The sequence below is a fragment of the Bubalus bubalis genome, chromosome 6 (genome assembly GCF_019923935.1).
Source record: "Bubalus bubalis isolate 160015118507 breed Murrah chromosome 6, NDDB_SH_1, whole genome shotgun sequence".
In the NCBI taxonomy this organism is placed as follows: Eukaryota; Metazoa; Chordata; class Mammalia; order Artiodactyla; family Bovidae; genus Bubalus; species Bubalus bubalis.
In genome coordinates, this window is record NC_059162.1 from 92378716 (window position 1) to 92394844 (window position 16129).

Below are 16129 nucleotides of genomic sequence, written 5' to 3' on the forward strand. Positions count from 1 at the left end.
GCCCAGGGCCAGCCATTTGGGGTCTCCCAGTAGATCTGTGGTGAGTGGGAAAATGGTCCCACTGGGCCCCAGGTGTCAGGCCCAGCCCAATTTAGATACTGAGGATATCCCTGAAGGTGACTTGGGAACCACGTTGCACTGTCCTGGTGAACACGAGGCACTTGGCTCTGTTCCTGAGTGCCTGGGACGGGTCTCTCACCTCCTCTCGCAGAGGACGCCCGCTGACTGAGCACAGCCCTCTCTGATCCCCCTACCCCCAGCCCCACCATGAGCAGAGCTACACACAACAGTGGTCTGGCCCAGCCCTCCCCCTTCCAAGGGGCTCAGAGCCTCATGGGGTGTTGCTGGTGGGAGCTGAGACCCAAGTGCTCATGGGGCAGATTACTTTCACCTACTTGTGACCTCAGACGAGAACTTGGCATCTGCACACTTGTCATGATTCCCATTGACCCGACATGAGGTTTTCCTTCAGGTGATGGATGAAATGTCTTGGATCTTCTTTCTCCCCAGGCAGCCCCAGGATGCTGAGGGTTGCGCAAGTCTTAATTCCTGCAGCCCCACCTTTGCACTCCCAATCCTGGGTTAGGCAGCCCCAGAAAAGGAAAGTGACTGGTGGAAGGTCACACAGTAACCTGTGACAGAGCCAGGGCTGGAGTCAGACCTTCAGACCCTAACATTTTTCACATCATGGACCCATGCCCTGCTGTTCCTTGGAATTCGGGAGAGGAGTTGAAAGGAATTAACATCTTCTGAGCACCTGTCCTGTGCCCAGGACCAAGGCCACATGTCTACAATAGGCTCCTGAGACCAGGAGTGCCACCCCCTTTGCAGGGAGCACACTGAGGTTCACAGGGGCCAGGAGGAGGAGGAAGTGGACTTGAGCCCCAGCCTGTGGGCACAGTCTTATCTGGGGGAGGATTGAGGCTGGAGAGAATGTTTTCATTCATTGTACATCTCAGTCCCTCCCCCGCTCCTTCTGGGGTAGCACTCACCTCCCTCTCCCCCAGCTCTTAGGGTCAGACATTGATCCCTCCGGAGACGTGTTTCCTCAGCAAATGTTCCAGATGCTTCAGCTGTGGAGGTGGGATGGGCCGCTGTGTAGCTTTCCCGCCTGCCTGCCTCCCCTATGGGAAGTGAGCTCCTAAAGGCCAGGCAGCACCCGGCAAGGCCCAAGGGGTGTATGCTGTCCATACAGAGGACTAGCGGTGAGAGACAGACAGTCTGGGCATCGGTGCACCAGGGTGGTGTCCAGATGCTCAGAGAAGGGCAAAAAGAGTTTAAGGATGACCTGGCACAGGAAGAGGGGAGGGCTGGGGCTTGGGACAAGCCCAGAGGGCAAGGAGGACTGGACAGGCAGAGGACGCTGCAGGGGCAGAAGTCTGCCCTGGAGTTTGGGAAAGGGGCGTGGGCAGCGGGCTAGAGGTCAGCGGGGTCAAAGGGTGGCTGTGGCCTGTCTTGGCATTCTCCCCGGCTACATGTTCCCTCCCCAAAGCCAAGCCAATGCAGCAGCCATGGGAACGTCAGGAGATACAGGGGGCTCAGCCGTGTCTTCCCTCCCTTCCCCCTGCCCCATCTCCTGGGTGGCCTGGAACCAAGGAGAAGCAGGTGGGAACGTGGCTGCCTGTGGGTCTGATTGTGTTAGGTGTCGAGGTGTTGGTGTGAGGACATGTCTTTATCCACTGGCCTCTTGGAGGAAGTCTTTGCTGGATATTGTTTCTGGGTGTCTCTCCCTGTGCATACACAGACCACCATGAGGCCATCTGTGTCCTCTGTCTGATATGCGAGCCAGTTTCTGCCTGTGCTGCACGTGGGGCTGCGTGTCAGTGTATCTAGAGTCTGGGGAGTTTGTACATTTGTGCCTGTGGTGGGGTCTGGGGCTTGGGTGTCCTTGGGTGTATGTGTGAGTGTGTGTGTGTGTTGCATGAATCATGGTATGTGTGTGTGCTATATGTTGGTGTCCTGGGGTTCTATGTCTTTGACATGTGGCTTGGTTAACAGGAGAGGTGTCAGAGTGTGTATGTGTGTATGTGGGTCTGCATTTCCGGGTCTGTGGCTGGTGACTTGCTCTGTGTGTGTGTGTGTGTGTGTGTGTGTGTGTGTGTACGTGTCAGCCTTTCTGTGCAATCTACCTTCTGCTGGTCCTGTCCCCCAGCTGAGCCTCTTTCCACACCTCAAGCCGTGTGCCCCCGCTCAGCACAGGGAGCCCCCTGGATTCCACCTGTCTACTTGGTAAGCAGACTCAACCTCCCCATGTAGCTTCTACTCTGGGGGACTCCACACACCCTGGAAAGGTGGCCTAGCCCCCTGGCCTTCTCTGGCTGGGAACAGCAGCCCATTTCTTGCCCAGACAGGGGCTTTCTGTGGGAGAAGGGCCCAGCCCAGAGCCTCCAGTGCAGAACTGGTGAGGAAGAGATGGGAGCCTCTAGCCCCACTCCCCTGGCTTGGGAAGTCTCCTCTGGGAAGGAGACCTGTGGCCTTCTAGCCCAGTCTCCCTCTGTTTTGTCTGCTTCCACCCTTCCCTTGATCTGCCAGCCTCTCTGGATGAGCTGAGAAATTCTCTCCTCAGATCACATGGTACCCCTTAGTCCTGGCTACCCAGGACAGAGGAGCCCCAGAGGCAAACCCAGGCCCCATCCCTCATGAATGCAGGGTCTCTCTCACATCAACTCCCTGGGCCTCCATTTTTGTCTCTGTAACAACGGGACTTGTTGTGCTGGCCTAAAGGGACTAAGGAGATGTGTGAAGGGAGAGTTTGGCCCAGCCTGCTACCTAGTAAGTGTGATAGCTGCTGTTACTGTCAGAGTCTCCCTCCTGCTCCCATCTGCCCATTCATTCGTTCACTCAGAGGGACTATGTGCCCGAGGATGGACCAGACCCTCACAGCTCTCACAGGACACGGTTCAGGCCGGTACCCTCTGGCCTCACCTCCCAGGACTCTCCACCTCTGTCCCTCCACTTCTTGCTTCCACCTATCCCTGAGGACCTGTGAAACATGAGGCTATGAGAAGACCTCATGGAAAACCCATGGGGTTCAGAGGACAGTAACTCCTGGGATGTGGGGTGAGCAGTGGATCCCAGCTCCCGGCTGGCTGGCCTTTCAAGCTGGCCAAATGCAGAATTATTTGATGTCTTGGAGAAGGGTCTGGCACCATGCAGCTCTCCCATCCAAGTCATTGTTGAAAGTAGGTTAAAAGTTTGTACCAAAATGGGAAGTTGATCCCCAGATGGCCTGCCAGACTGCTGTAACCCAATATATTTTACCCTTAAACCAGAAATGTGTTTGTTTAGAAGCAAGTCACTGGCAAAGCCCAAAACTGGAGGCATTTTCTCCTCTGCCCCGCCCGAGTGCCCTGTTCCCCCAAACCTCCTTACCCTTTGTGTCCAGATCCTCAGCCAGAGCCTGAGAAAGGGGCCTCCCTCCTCCTGGGCCCAAGGCAACTGCAGGGAGGACACTTGACAATCCTCGGGGACCTACTGTGTCCTCATTCCCGTGCTAAGCATGCCCTGTTATTTACTTCTAGCAGCCGTTTGCTGTGGCCCTATTTTAGAGAGGATAAAAGTGAGGGCAGAGATGGGACATGACTTGCCCAAGCTCGTGGTGGTCAGTGGTGGGGGCCCCAGTACAGACTTCTGCCTGTGCAACTTCACAGCCTTTGGCTTGTGGAACAGTGTCCCACACCTCACATGTGAGATGAGGCCCTTGATCCTCCCCCAGAACCCAGAGGGAGAGAACAGGCGTGCCCAGCATCAGCTGGCTGTGTCCTGGAGCTGCCCTGAATGACCTTGCTCAGCCCTTTCACAGACACGGGAAAGGCTCAGAGAGGGCAGCCCGAGAGGGGGGTGAGCCCAGCCCCGCAGATTCTGACGTCGGACCCACACCCTCCCCCTCCCCTGGCCAGAGCTTGCAGGGTCCCTGGGCTCGGCCTGGAAGGGAAGCTGGTGCCGCCTCCCCAGCTCTTGGGACGGCTCCGCTTGGTCTTTCATCTTCTGCTCTGGGTTCTGTGAGCTTCATGCAGCAGTAATGGATTGCAGTGGACTTTTTTCAATTAGGTTCTGATTTTCCCCTGCCTGTTACTATAAAACTCCAGATGGTCTAGGGCTTCACGGTTCCTGGGGTATTTTCCCCGTTATTTGAATCTGCTTTTGTAACACGCCCCACATGTGGGAACTGGGCCTTTCAAGGCTCTATGCCTCAGATGGGCTTGCTCTTCTCTGCTGTGTCACCTCAGCTTTCCTTTGTGTGTGGTGGCTTGTCCTCTCGGAGGCGCTGGGAGGAAGGAGAGCAGCTCCATCTCCCAGCATCAACTGTGCATCCAGGGCTGGGCCTGGTCTTGCCTGGGAAAGGAACCCCGGATGTGAGCCCAGTGGGGAATGATGGTCATGGTTCCTGAGAACCAGCCTGATTTTGGAGCTTTATGGAGGGTCCCTGAGGCAGTGACCAGAGCAGTCAGGGACACTTACAGGCAGACCACATCTGCCAGACCTGGGAGCCAGTCCAGGTCCGCCACTTACCGGCTGTGTGACGTCACTTCCAGCCAGTGACGTCACTTTTCTGAGCCTCAGTTTCTGCATCTGCAGAGTAGGGCCGGGAAGGAACCTCACCAGAAGAGTGCATTGTCATGATTAAATGAAATGTCACACAAAGCACATCCAGCTCCTGGCTCCTGACAGGTGACTGAGAGGGCATCACCCAGTCTCTTATATAACTCTGAATTCACTCCAGTTTCATCTTAGTAGATATTTTAATGTTTATGCATTCTAAGTAAATAGAAAAACTTAATACTCATTCTTACATTTTTCTAGACTGTTCGCTGTCTCTTCTTTTCCTTCTCTCCCCTCTGTATACCCCTTTACCCACAGTAGCCACACTCTGTTGCCCATGGCATATGAGCCTTTGCTTCCGGCCAGCTAAATCTGTTATGTTTGGTTATTTCAAGTTCATTCGAAATAAGAGGTGCTCAGGTAACTCTCTGGGTGCCCATGGTTGGCATCAGGGCCGTGGCCACAGGATACTGCATGTGCCCTGTGGTTCACAGAGAGCACCCACCTGCCATGTGCCCAGGTGTGCCCAAGTTATGCCCTATTTATGGATGAGGAATCTGAGCTCTAGCATGTGAAATGAACTTCGCCAAGGTCATCCAGTTGGGAAGTGTGGATTTGCACCCAGGCCACTTTGATGCTTGATGCTGAAATGCAGTGATGCAGGCATGGAGGGGCAGATATCACCAAGCTGTCAGTAGGGGCCAGGTCACACCAGCCAGAATGCTGGGGCGAGCATTTGTACTTGCTGAGACATGGGAGAGCCATGCAGGGTGTAACTGTGGGCAAGGGGGTACTCAGACACCCCTATAGGCTCCAGTCTTTGCGTTAGGGGAGGGATGTCAGGAAGGCCCCACCCCAAGAGTGTTCTCCTTGGAGTGCACACCCCATGGAAACATCATTATACCCTTGGGTCACCATAACATCACCTCAGGCCATCCTCTTTAGGGAAACTGAGACCCAAAGCCTGGGATGTGCCCATTGGCTCCATCTGTGCTCCAGCAAGACTCATTTTTCCATTCTTGCAGCATCTGTACACCCACAACACAACAGTGATGGGGTACGTCTCCCTGCTGCCCTCCAAGCCCCCACACAGTCAGTCAATGCATGGGGCCCCTTCAAGCCATTCCCCCACAAAAAGCTGCCTCACTCCCTTTGGAGGTTACACAAAGGGTACTCCATGGGCTTGGCGTGAAAAGAATTTTAGGGCCACACCAGTCAATGACAAACACGTCACCAGGGGTTCTTTACTGCTGGAGTCAGCAGGACCTGACCTACACAGGTGGCCCCCTGAGGGCAAGTCAGGAGCAACTACCACCACCACGCTAATAGTGAACACATTTATGTCCTGTGTGACATGCACATATGCACGATGCCCCACCGCCACAACTACTTTGTGAGTGGGCTCCTCACATCCCCATTTTGCAGAGAAAGAAACTGAGCCACAGAGAGGACATTGATTTGCTAGGATCACAGAGCCGCCTGCTTTCCAGGCTCCGACATACCCACAGTGGAGGGCCTCAAATGCCAGTCTAAGGGGGCTGACTGGATGTCAGGAGGCACAGCGAGCCACGGAGGGTTCTGAGCAGGGGTGACCTGGTTAGATTTACAATTCAGAAAGAGACTCATCAAGCGTTAGAGTCGGAGGGGCCTTGGGGGCTCTCTGGTGAAGCTGCCAGCTATAAGGCAGCAGAGAGGGCCTCGTGAGAAACTCAGATGCCCCAGCTCTAGGATTCCAAACCAGGTCCTTCCACCTCTGTGAGTCCTGCTGGCTCCTGGCTCCCCAAGGTACGATGGGGGCTTGGAGGTGGGGCCTGGACAGCCCTGGGATTACTCCTTATCACAGGAGGTGCTGGGGCACCTGCTCCTCCAGACAGTTCCCTGGTCCCCAACCTGCTCCAGGCCCCAGGCCCAGGCTGACGCCCCTTAAATATCCAAGCCAAGGGCTGGAGACCACAGGGTGTGTTGAGAAAGTTAAATCTGGAAATCAGGCTGTGGGAAGAAAGTGAGGGGTTAAGGCATAAGAATTGGAAACAGGACACTGGGGAGACTTGGGAGCCCACCATGCCCAGTGGGACATCACACACACTCACACACACACACCCCCTTCCAACTGGGCAGAGGGGCAGCAAGCCCAGGAACTGCCACCCTGGGCAGAATGCCGCTCCACTACTTACCTGCTCTGTGATCCCAAATGATGGCTACCATGACGATATTGAGCAAGAACCTGGTACCAAGATAAGCACTTACTATGCAGTCCTCACAGCCTCCAAGGCTGGTAGAACTCACCCAGTTTTATCAATGAGGAAACTGAGACTCAGAGAACTGAAGGCACTCATCTTGGATCAGGGTTCATGCCTGGAACTGCTCTGCTGGTTTCCCCAGAGCCTCAGCTCCTGACAATAGGAGAGGAATACTTACCCCAAGGGCTGTGGAGAGGATCCGAGATCACAATGGGGACAGTGCCAGGCCTAGCAGAGTGAACGCCCAGGTGCTGAACCCATGTGCATTCCCCTCCTCTTCTCTCTGCCTCTGTTAGCCCATCTCCGGGGTTGTTAAAGGGTCAGGCTGCAGGGACCTCGGCAGGCAACTGCAAGCAGAGCCCATATACCCTCATACCTGGGATGCTGGCCCTGATGGGGGCATTGCTCTGCCAGGGGTACCTGCATCCTTGTCCCAGACCTGTCCTGCCCAGGCCACTGCTGATGCACCTGCTGCTACCTCTGATCCTACCTTGAGGGATGGGACCCCCATCGTGGTGCCTCGGCCAGATGCTTGTTATATACCCCAGTCTGGGACTCAGTTCTGAGGAGTTCCAGTGGGATGGGGGGCGGGCAGAATGAGCCAGACCAACATGGGCACAGCACACATACACAGATGTGGGATACCTGGATGAGCACGAGGGAGGTACATGCACCCGTAGGCCCCAGAACCCTATTCTTAGCACCACTAGATCATGTTTCTAACCTACCCTTTGCCCCACGAGTGAAATGCCAGCCCTGCCCACGAGGAACTCCCAAACCCTCAGCCTGGAGGCCTGGAGAGAGGATAAGGGATGCCCAGTGGAAACCTCAGCACAGCTCAGGATGTGACCAAGCAGGAGCGGGAGGTTGAGGGCAGCTTCTCCACGGAGGCAGAGCTGGGGCACCACGAGTAGATGTCTGAGTGAGTGAAGAAAGGAAAGGCGTTCCATTCCCAGGGAACAGCTCCAGCAGGCCTGGGGGCATTCAAGTTCCCTACCCATTTGGGGTCTGATCACTCCCGTGTGGCTACAGCCTAACACATGGGGGTGTATGCAGATGAGAGACGTGTCTGACCTAGAACCCCAAGCTGAAGATTCTGAAAAATGTCTGAATTAAATTGTCAGCGAGTTGGAAGGGCAGGCGTCCCAGGAGGGGGGCAGCCCCAACAAAGGCATGGGGGTCGGGGTAGCTGTGCTGAGACGGACAACTGGCCAGACAGGCGCAGAGGCCCCAGTGGGGAGATGATGTACTGGTCTCCAGAGTCGGGAGGACCCTCCCAAAGTCAGGAACAGCACACAGCATGTGAAGAGTTTATTGCCCCCAGTAAACCTCAGACATCCACCCTCCCGGCAAGGGCCGGAGAGGAACAAAGGGACCGGCTCCAGGGAGAAGCAGCCTGCCCTTCAGCTGCTCGGCCTCACTGTGCATGAACCTGGCCCAAGCCTTGCAGGGGGTGGGGGTGTGGCTTGTGGCCTATTTACTCCCCAAACAGGATTTCCTTCTGGTTTTGATGCATGGAAAAGGCATAACATCTGGAAATAGGAAGTGGAACAGCTTCGAAAACCCAGCTGCGGGCGCCTTGCCTTGGGTCAGCCCCAAGCAGAGCACGGCCGCATTGCGGCCGGGCCTTCAAGGGACAGGCGCCGGGAGTGCCCGCCCCAGACTGGCCGTTGTCTCTGAGTTCTTGTCTCACGTCTGTCCTGGCCTAGACGATGGAACCAGTGGCTCGAGAGAGGGAACCCTGCCTCCTCTGATTTCTTCTTAAGAGTCGCCTCCCTCTGCCCCCTGCCCCTGGGAAGACAGCGAGCACAGAGGAGCCACCTGGGCTTTGGCACCAGACCTGGCCTGTAACCTGTCCCAACCCTGGGACCACCCTAGGAAGCCTCCGTCTCTGAGGTGGGGATGTTGGGGCCGCTCACTTTTTGACTGTCGTGTGGTTAAACCTCCAGCATCACGCCTGGACGGAGGGAGCAGAGGCAGGCCAGGGTACCTCCTCCTCCTGCTCGTGGCAAGCACCTTGGGAATGGAAGGCAGACAGTGAGGAGAAGCAGGAAAGGGCAGCCAGTCACACGGGGACCAGGGAATGCTCCTCGGGGCTGTGTGCGAAGGATCTTGCAGGCTGACGGGTTGGACAGACTGTGACGAGAGAAATAGGACATTCCTTGCTGAGTGTCTTACAAAAACAAAGACTTGGCATTACCTGGCAGACCCTTGCTGCTGTGAGCCTTGGGTGGGGAGTTGAGAGGGCCCGGAGGTGTGGAGGGCTGGGTGTTTGAATGCCAGGCCCGCATTTAGGCAAGAGCAGCAGGGTCTCTTTCATACATCAGAGCCTCCTGGGGTAGCTGTGTAGAGGGTAGGGCGGAAGGAGTTTGAAGTTAGAGGACTCTGGGGGGAGAGATGGGAGCTGGACAGAAGCTGCCAGAATCAGCACTGTCTGTGCTCCTCTCTGTCCATCCTCATCCACACCAGGGACATCACATGTCTGTGCTGTACCCACTGCATGCTTACTGCCTGGCATAGGGCCTGGTGCATACTTGGGGCATTGAACAGATAAACAGCCAAATGATAAGTCAAAGACTCTGAGTTTACAAGTGTGGTCATTGTTCTGACAGCAATCAGCATGATGCCGAGCTCCAGGAGGGCAAAGCCCTTTGACAGTCAGTGTCCCGTCCCTTGGGGCCTTCGTATCAGCCCTGGATGGTGGCTACACAGCTTTAAGTTTGTAGGCAAGGAAATAGGCACAGGCATATCAAGGGGACTGCTCGGAGCCTCACTGGCAGAGGAACTGACTAAAATCCAGGCCTTGGGTTCCAAATCTAGGGCTGTCTGCACTGGACATGTGCCTGCCCCCGTCCATTCAGGGCTGCGCTACCATTAGAGTGGCATGTCACTTTCAGACGCCATTGGAGGCCAGACCCGTCCAGAGACAGAAAGACCAGTTTTTTTTCAAGACCTAGTGGCCATTTCTAAATGAGGGATGGATTTTTTTTTGGACCCACCAGACCTTCCCAGATAAGAGTCTAGGTCCTGGGCACTTCATGGGGAGCTGAACTGGGGCACCAGGAGGCCTCGAGCAGGGCCGAGGGGGTTGGCAGGGGAGCAGATGCTGGGGCCCATTTCCGGGCTGGGCGGTGGGCCCTCCGGGGCCTGCAGAGCGCCCCTCACCGGCCTCTCCTGCAGTTCGAGGGCTGCAGCAAGGCCTTCTCGCGCCTGGAGAACCTCAAGATCCACCTGCGGAGCCACACGGGCGAGAAGCCATACCTGTGCCAGCACCCAGGCTGTCAGAAGGCCTTCAGCAACTCCAGTGACCGCGCCAAGCACCAGCGCACCCACCTCGACACGGTAGGCCCTGGGGGCAGAGGCCGAGGGTGGGGGGTGGAGGACAAGCACCCCGCCGATACTTGTCTAATGCAGGGCAGCAGCCACCTCCAGACAGAAACCCTGCCTTCAGCCTTGTTGCCATTTTGGGCAGGACAGTTCTTTGAAGGGAGAGGGAAGCACCATGATTATAGGGTGCTTAGCCGCATTCCTGGCCTCTATTGTTTTAGTTGCTAAGTTGCATCCCTATGAACTCTTTTGCAACTCTATGAACTGCAGCCTGCCAGACTCCTCTGTCCATGGGATTTCTCAGGCAAGAATACCCGAGTGGGTTGCCATTTCCTTCTCCAGGGGCTCTTCTCCACCCAGGGATTGAACCTGTGGCTTCTGCCGTGTCTCTTGCATTGCAGGTAGATTCTTTACCACTGAGCCACTGGGGAAGCCTCTATCCGTTAGATAGGAGCGATTTCTTTCTTCCCAGTTGTGACAACCAAAAATGTCTTTCAGTGTTGCCAAAAATCCTGGGGAGGAGGAATTAAACTCTCACCTGATTGAGAACCACCAGCCCAAGCAGTAGTGTGGGCCCCACTGAGCGGGGGCACGGGGCAAGGGGGCGGGGGTGCAGCTCGCATCCTGCCTCTTCTCCCTGGGCCTGTCAGTCACTCCCAGAGCCGGTCCTCCCTGCTCTTCCTCGCCCACCCCCACCCTGACCCCCTGCATGGAGACAGGCCAGAGGCTCTCCAGGGCCTTGCATATCTCCTGGGCACGGTGGGTAAGCCGTTGAGGTAAGCAGGGCCCAAGACTCCAGGCCCCTGGATCGGTGACCTGGGCCCCAGATGCTGGTGTGTCCACCTCCTTTCCTGTTTGTGCCAGTGATAGAGAATCTGTGGCTCCATCACAGCACCGGTCCAAGCATTCTGTGCTGTGCATACAGACCTCAGCAGTTAACAGAGCACTGCTACAACATCATCTCCCACCATCTCTGCCGGTCAGTGGGTCACGAGCCCATTTGACAGATGAGGAAAGGGGCCCTCCGGGCAGTTCCCTACTCAGCCAGAAGGTGGCAGAGTTGACTGGGGCCTCCCTGCAGTCTCACAGCACCTATGTGAGGGGATGCACCAGCCTGGGAGACCCCCAGCCCCTCAGTGCAGCAGAAGATGGGTCCATAGCCAGACTCCACATCTGGACCACTGGCCTGTATCTCTGCTTTTTGTGTGAATGTTTGGGGAACTCTGCCAGTGGGGGCCTGGGAGACCTGAGTGGTCGTGCAGCCCAGCGTCAAGTAACCCGGACATATAGATGAGGAAACAGAGGCCCAGATGGGCGATTGACCACTCCAGGGTAAGTCGGAGGCCACATGGCAACAGAAGTCAGAGCTGGAGGCCCTCTGGGGGTTTCATAGCTGGGAAAACCAAGATCCCCAAAAGATGGGGGAGGCGGACAGCAGAAAATAGCAGGGGAGTCATGTTCTGGGGCCCGGCCAGGCCCTGGGCAGAATGGTCTACACATCTCCCCGTCCCCTGAGACCACACACACACACCCTCCCCCAGTTTAAGTGACAAACCACAAGGTAGGGGCCTGTCCCCATTTTGCAAATGAAGAAACTGAGGCTCAGAGATGAAATCATTGACTGTCACATGGCTGGAAAGCCGGGGAGCTGGGATGCAACCCTGTCTGCCTGACCGCTAGTTCAGTGCCCCTTGCTGAAGAAGGGGAGAAGAGCGGAGGGGATGAGGTAGGAAGGAAGAGCCCTGCCCCCAGCCTGAGCCTGACCACTGTCCCCGCCACCCCCACCTCAGGCTTACTGTCTTGAGGGTGGGGACATGGAGTGAAGAGGTGCTAACAAACCCCTCTGCCTCCATCATCTTCTCATGCCCAGCCCCTGGGGCCCTTGGCACCTATACCAGCCCCGAGAGGTACAAATGGCAGCCCCAGCAACACCAGGCCCCTCTGCACCGCCTCCCCCAGGCCTCCCTCCAGGCATCTCGGGGTCACCTACCCTGACTTACCCCCTTCCTCCCCTCTCCTTACTGCATTTCCTGGCCCCAGCCCCAGAGCAACAGGCCTTTGGCCCCTGCTTGGTGTGTGAACGGAGCTCCGAAGGCAGGGTCAGGACAGGCCCAGAATGAGCCCGCAGGGTTATCTCAGTCCTGCATCTCCCCAGAAGGTCCTGGTCGAGCCCAGCCCCTGCGCCAGGCCCTTGGAGACACTGCAGCGGCCCCCCATGGCGAGGTCGCTTTCCCAGCACCCGAGGGCCCATGGGGTCAGCCCCATGCAGGCTGGGCCTTGTTTCCAGAGGGGACCTGCTCATGTCCCCAGCTCTGCTCTGGCACCAGAGAATGTGGGATTCTCTCCATGGGCAGGGAAGCAGTGGAACAGACTGGAGAGAGCCAGCCTGGGTTCTAATCCCAGCCCTCCATCTGGTCCCAGAGGTCTGAGAACTGCCACCCAACCTCTCTGGGCTTCAAACACTCCTACCTTACAGGAGAGGGATGGGGGGATCAACTGAAGCGACAGCTGTGTTGGCCAGACACAGGGTCTGTACAGCAAACGTGAGTCGCTGGCCTACCTGTGACTTGCTGACTGAATGCTGACCAAATCCTGCCACATCCCAGATACTCCATGTGCAGTTCAAGTCCTGACTGCCACAGACTGTCCTGCCCTGGCCTCGGTTTCCTTACAGGGAAGATGGGGGCAATAGTCTCTCCTTTGCCCGCTTCCCTGGACCGTTCAGGGCTGCAGAAGAGAGGGGGCACCTTAGCAGAGGGGCATGGGCACTGCACTTCTGCAGGATCTTGGGCAAAGCATCAGCCTCAGTTTCCTCATCTGTAAAGTGGGGATGCTTTTCATGGGGTGAGTGTGAGGCTGAAAGGAGATCGCAGCTGGCCAGCGCGGAGCGCAGTGCCTGCACACTGGGCGGGGCGAGGGGGGTGCTTAGTACGTGAGGGGCTGTCTTGTGCTCAGGTCGGGAGGGTGCTGTGAGGTGCTCGATGCTCACAGCACGGCCCTGAGTGTCCTGCTGTGAACGAGGCCTTGGAGCTGGTGCGGTGACTGCAGGCCTGGGGCTTGGCTGCTGCTTGGGACAGCCAGCCACAGGGTTTCCTGAGGGCTCCTGGGGGAGCTGGGCTGGAGGAATGTTCTACACACGTCAGGCCCTGGAAAAACAAACACAGAGATGGGCCTTGTGCCCTCTTTCCAGGCGAGGGCGCCTGCACACACGGAGCTCTGTTTGTTTGCTTTTTGACAAAAGCGCGTGGATTTGTATCAGCGTCCCCTGGGGGCAGAGCCTGGGGCAGAGCAGGGCAGGGCCCATGAGAGAAAGAGCGTGTGTGTGTGTGTGTGTGTGTGTGTGTGTGTGTGTGTGTGTGTTGGGGTGGGAATCCGGCCCAAGAAAGAAGGGCCCTGTGGTGTGTGGGTCTGTGTCTGTGTCTCTGAGTGGTTGTGTGGGGGGCAGGTCTGAGGCCTGCCTTCCACCCTACCGTACCTGCCTCTCAGCGAGGCCAGCCTCTCACTGCTCTGTCTCTCTCTTTTTGCTCTCCTCTGTTTCTTTAACCTGGCAACTCTCCGTGGCAGCACCAAGGTATGGCCGTCTGTTTCTGCTCCCCGCCCCCAATCCCATGCTGTCCAGCAGGGCTGGCTCACCTGGGGGTTTAGGGGCAGTTCCAGTCGGCATGGCTGGTTGGGACATAGGTGTCATCTCTAAACATCCCCCACCACTGTGTCCCCTGCAGTGGTTGGAGGCCAGAGGGCCCTGAGAAATCAGAGCTGCTGGATGTGTTCAGAAAGGGAGCCTTAGGGACTTCAAGCCCCAGTGGCAGCTGGAGTCCCTGAGCAAGGTCTCATGGACGTTTGCTTCTACGGGGAGCTCAGAATTCAGTTACAGCCACAGAGCCCTGACCTGGGATGAATCAGAAGGGACCCTTCCTGGAAGAAAACTCACCCCTGGACAGACCCCGCAGCGCAGGTGGACAGTGCTACCGGTAGAAACTTGAGAAGTGGCAGTGGGAACCAGACTCAGGAGAGGTTGGAGAGGAAGTGACGGGAGCTGGGTGTGCTGGGGTGGGAGGAGGGGTGAGGGCTCAACCAGGGCTAAAGTCACAAAGGGCCTTCAGCACCCAGAGACGGGCTGTATCCGAGGGCACCAGGGAGCCATGGGGGGTTAGAAGGTGAGAGCGTGGCAAGGCCTGTGAGAAAGGTCCTCTGGCTGTGAATGAGAGGGGAGACTGGAGGCGTAGAGAGCACACAGGGTCTGGATAGGAATCAGGGGACGTGGCGGGCACCGACTTGTTCTAGAAGATGAATGGGGCTCCAGGGGAAAGGGACGTGAAGGGCACCGATGCCCAGCCTACCCGGGGCTACACCTGAGACCCAGTACCCTCTGGTCTCCTGTGATTATTGGTTTGAGGACCTACAATCCTCATAGCCTGGGGACTAGTCTGGGGACCCCGGACCCACTGCAAGGGTTGGTCAGGGGCTCCGAGCCTGGGCCGGCCACTCTCCAGCTTGGTTCCACGTTTGTATCCCATTGCCTCGTGCTGTGCCCCACTCCTGTTCTTCCTTTTCCTCCTGCCCCTGTGCCCCTCACTTTACTCCTTGTTCATTTGCTGTCCTCTGCAGCTGAGCCACAAGGGTGTTCTTTTCTCAGAGCCAGTGTCAGAGCTGGAAGAAGTCTTAGAACTTGGGGTGCCCCATCATCTTGCAGAGGAGAAAGTGAGAGTCCGAGAGGGGAGGCAACTTACCTGAGGTCCTAGGATGAGGGTAGAATGGAGACACAAACGCCTCCTTCACTGCCAGGCCAGGCACCTTCCCTCCACCCATGGGCAGGCCTGAGTCAGACTCCTCCTGGCGGGAGGGATAGGACGTGAGCCACACAGCAGGACGTACGGCCCGGTGGATGGCCCCCCACTCACCCCGCCTCTGCCCTCTGATGTTACAGAAGCCGTATGCCTGCCAGATCCCTGGCTGCTCCAAGCGCTACACAGACCCCAGCTCCCTCCGCAAGCATGTGAAGGCCCATTCAGCCAAAGAGCAGCAGGTGCGTAAGAAGGTAAGAGGGCTCCGTTCCAGGCCCATCTCTGCAGACAACCCCCCCACCCCACCCAGCCTCCTGTCCAGCATCAAGACAGGTAAAGGTCACACTCCTTGCATGTATCCAGCCTTCCACACCCAAGGGTGCTACTGTCCCTCACCGTCCATCTGCCTCCCACCAGCCCAAGCGTCAAGATGGTCCATGACTTACAGTGGTTTGTTTTCACAAGTTCAGTAGAAACCACACTTTGAAGTTTTATCTTCTCCATGACTTAACAGTGGTTTGACTTCTGATGGTCCAGCTTACAATTTGTTAACTTTACGATGGTATGATGGTATTTTCACAAGTTCAGTAGAAACCACACTTTGAAGTCTCATCTTCTCCTGGGTCTGTGATGGGCAGGATCTTCTCTTGTGATGCTGGGCAGTGGCAGCTGCTCGACCACAAAGGTGAACAACTGATACACTCACAGCCATTCTGTTCCCAGACCACCATTCTGCTTTTCACTTCCAGTACAGTATTCTGGAAGTGAGCTATTCGGAAGTGAGCTATTCTGGGAGTACATTACATGAGCTACTCGGCACTTTGTTTAGGGACAGTCTTTGCCTGAGGTGATTTTGCTGGCTGTAGTCTTGTGTAAGTGTTCTGAGCATATTTAAGGTAGGGGAAGCTAAATTATGGTATTAGGTAGGTTCAGTTCAGTTCAGTCACTCAGTCGTGTCCAACTCTTTGCGACCCCATGGACTGCAGCATGCCAGGCCTCCCTGTCCATCACCAACTTGCGGAGCTTGCTCAAACTCAGGTCCATCGAGTCAGTGATGCCATCCAAGCATCTCACCCTCTGTCAGCCCCTTCTGCTCCTGCCTTCAGTCTTTCCCAGAATCAGGTTCTTTTCCAGTGAGTCAGTTCTTTGCATCAGGTGGCCAAAGTGTTGGAGCTTCAGCTTCAGGATCAGCCCTTCCAATGAATATTCAGGACTGATTTCCTTTAGCATTGACTG

The 16129-nt window shown here is 56.5% G+C and overlaps 1 protein-coding gene across 1 annotated transcript in view; it reads left to right on the plus strand.

Moving 5' to 3' along the window:
- GLIS1 (GLIS family zinc finger 1) overlaps window positions 1-16129 on the plus strand; it is a 264590-nt gene that overhangs the window by 230544 nt on the left and 17917 nt on the right. The window contains exons 5-6 of the mRNA XM_025288700.2: window positions 9963-10124; window positions 15037-15147. Of these exons, the coding sequence (XP_025144485.1) occupies window positions 9963-10124; window positions 15037-15147 (273 nt within the window). The remainder of the gene's footprint in view (window positions 1-9962; window positions 10125-15036; window positions 15148-16129) is intronic.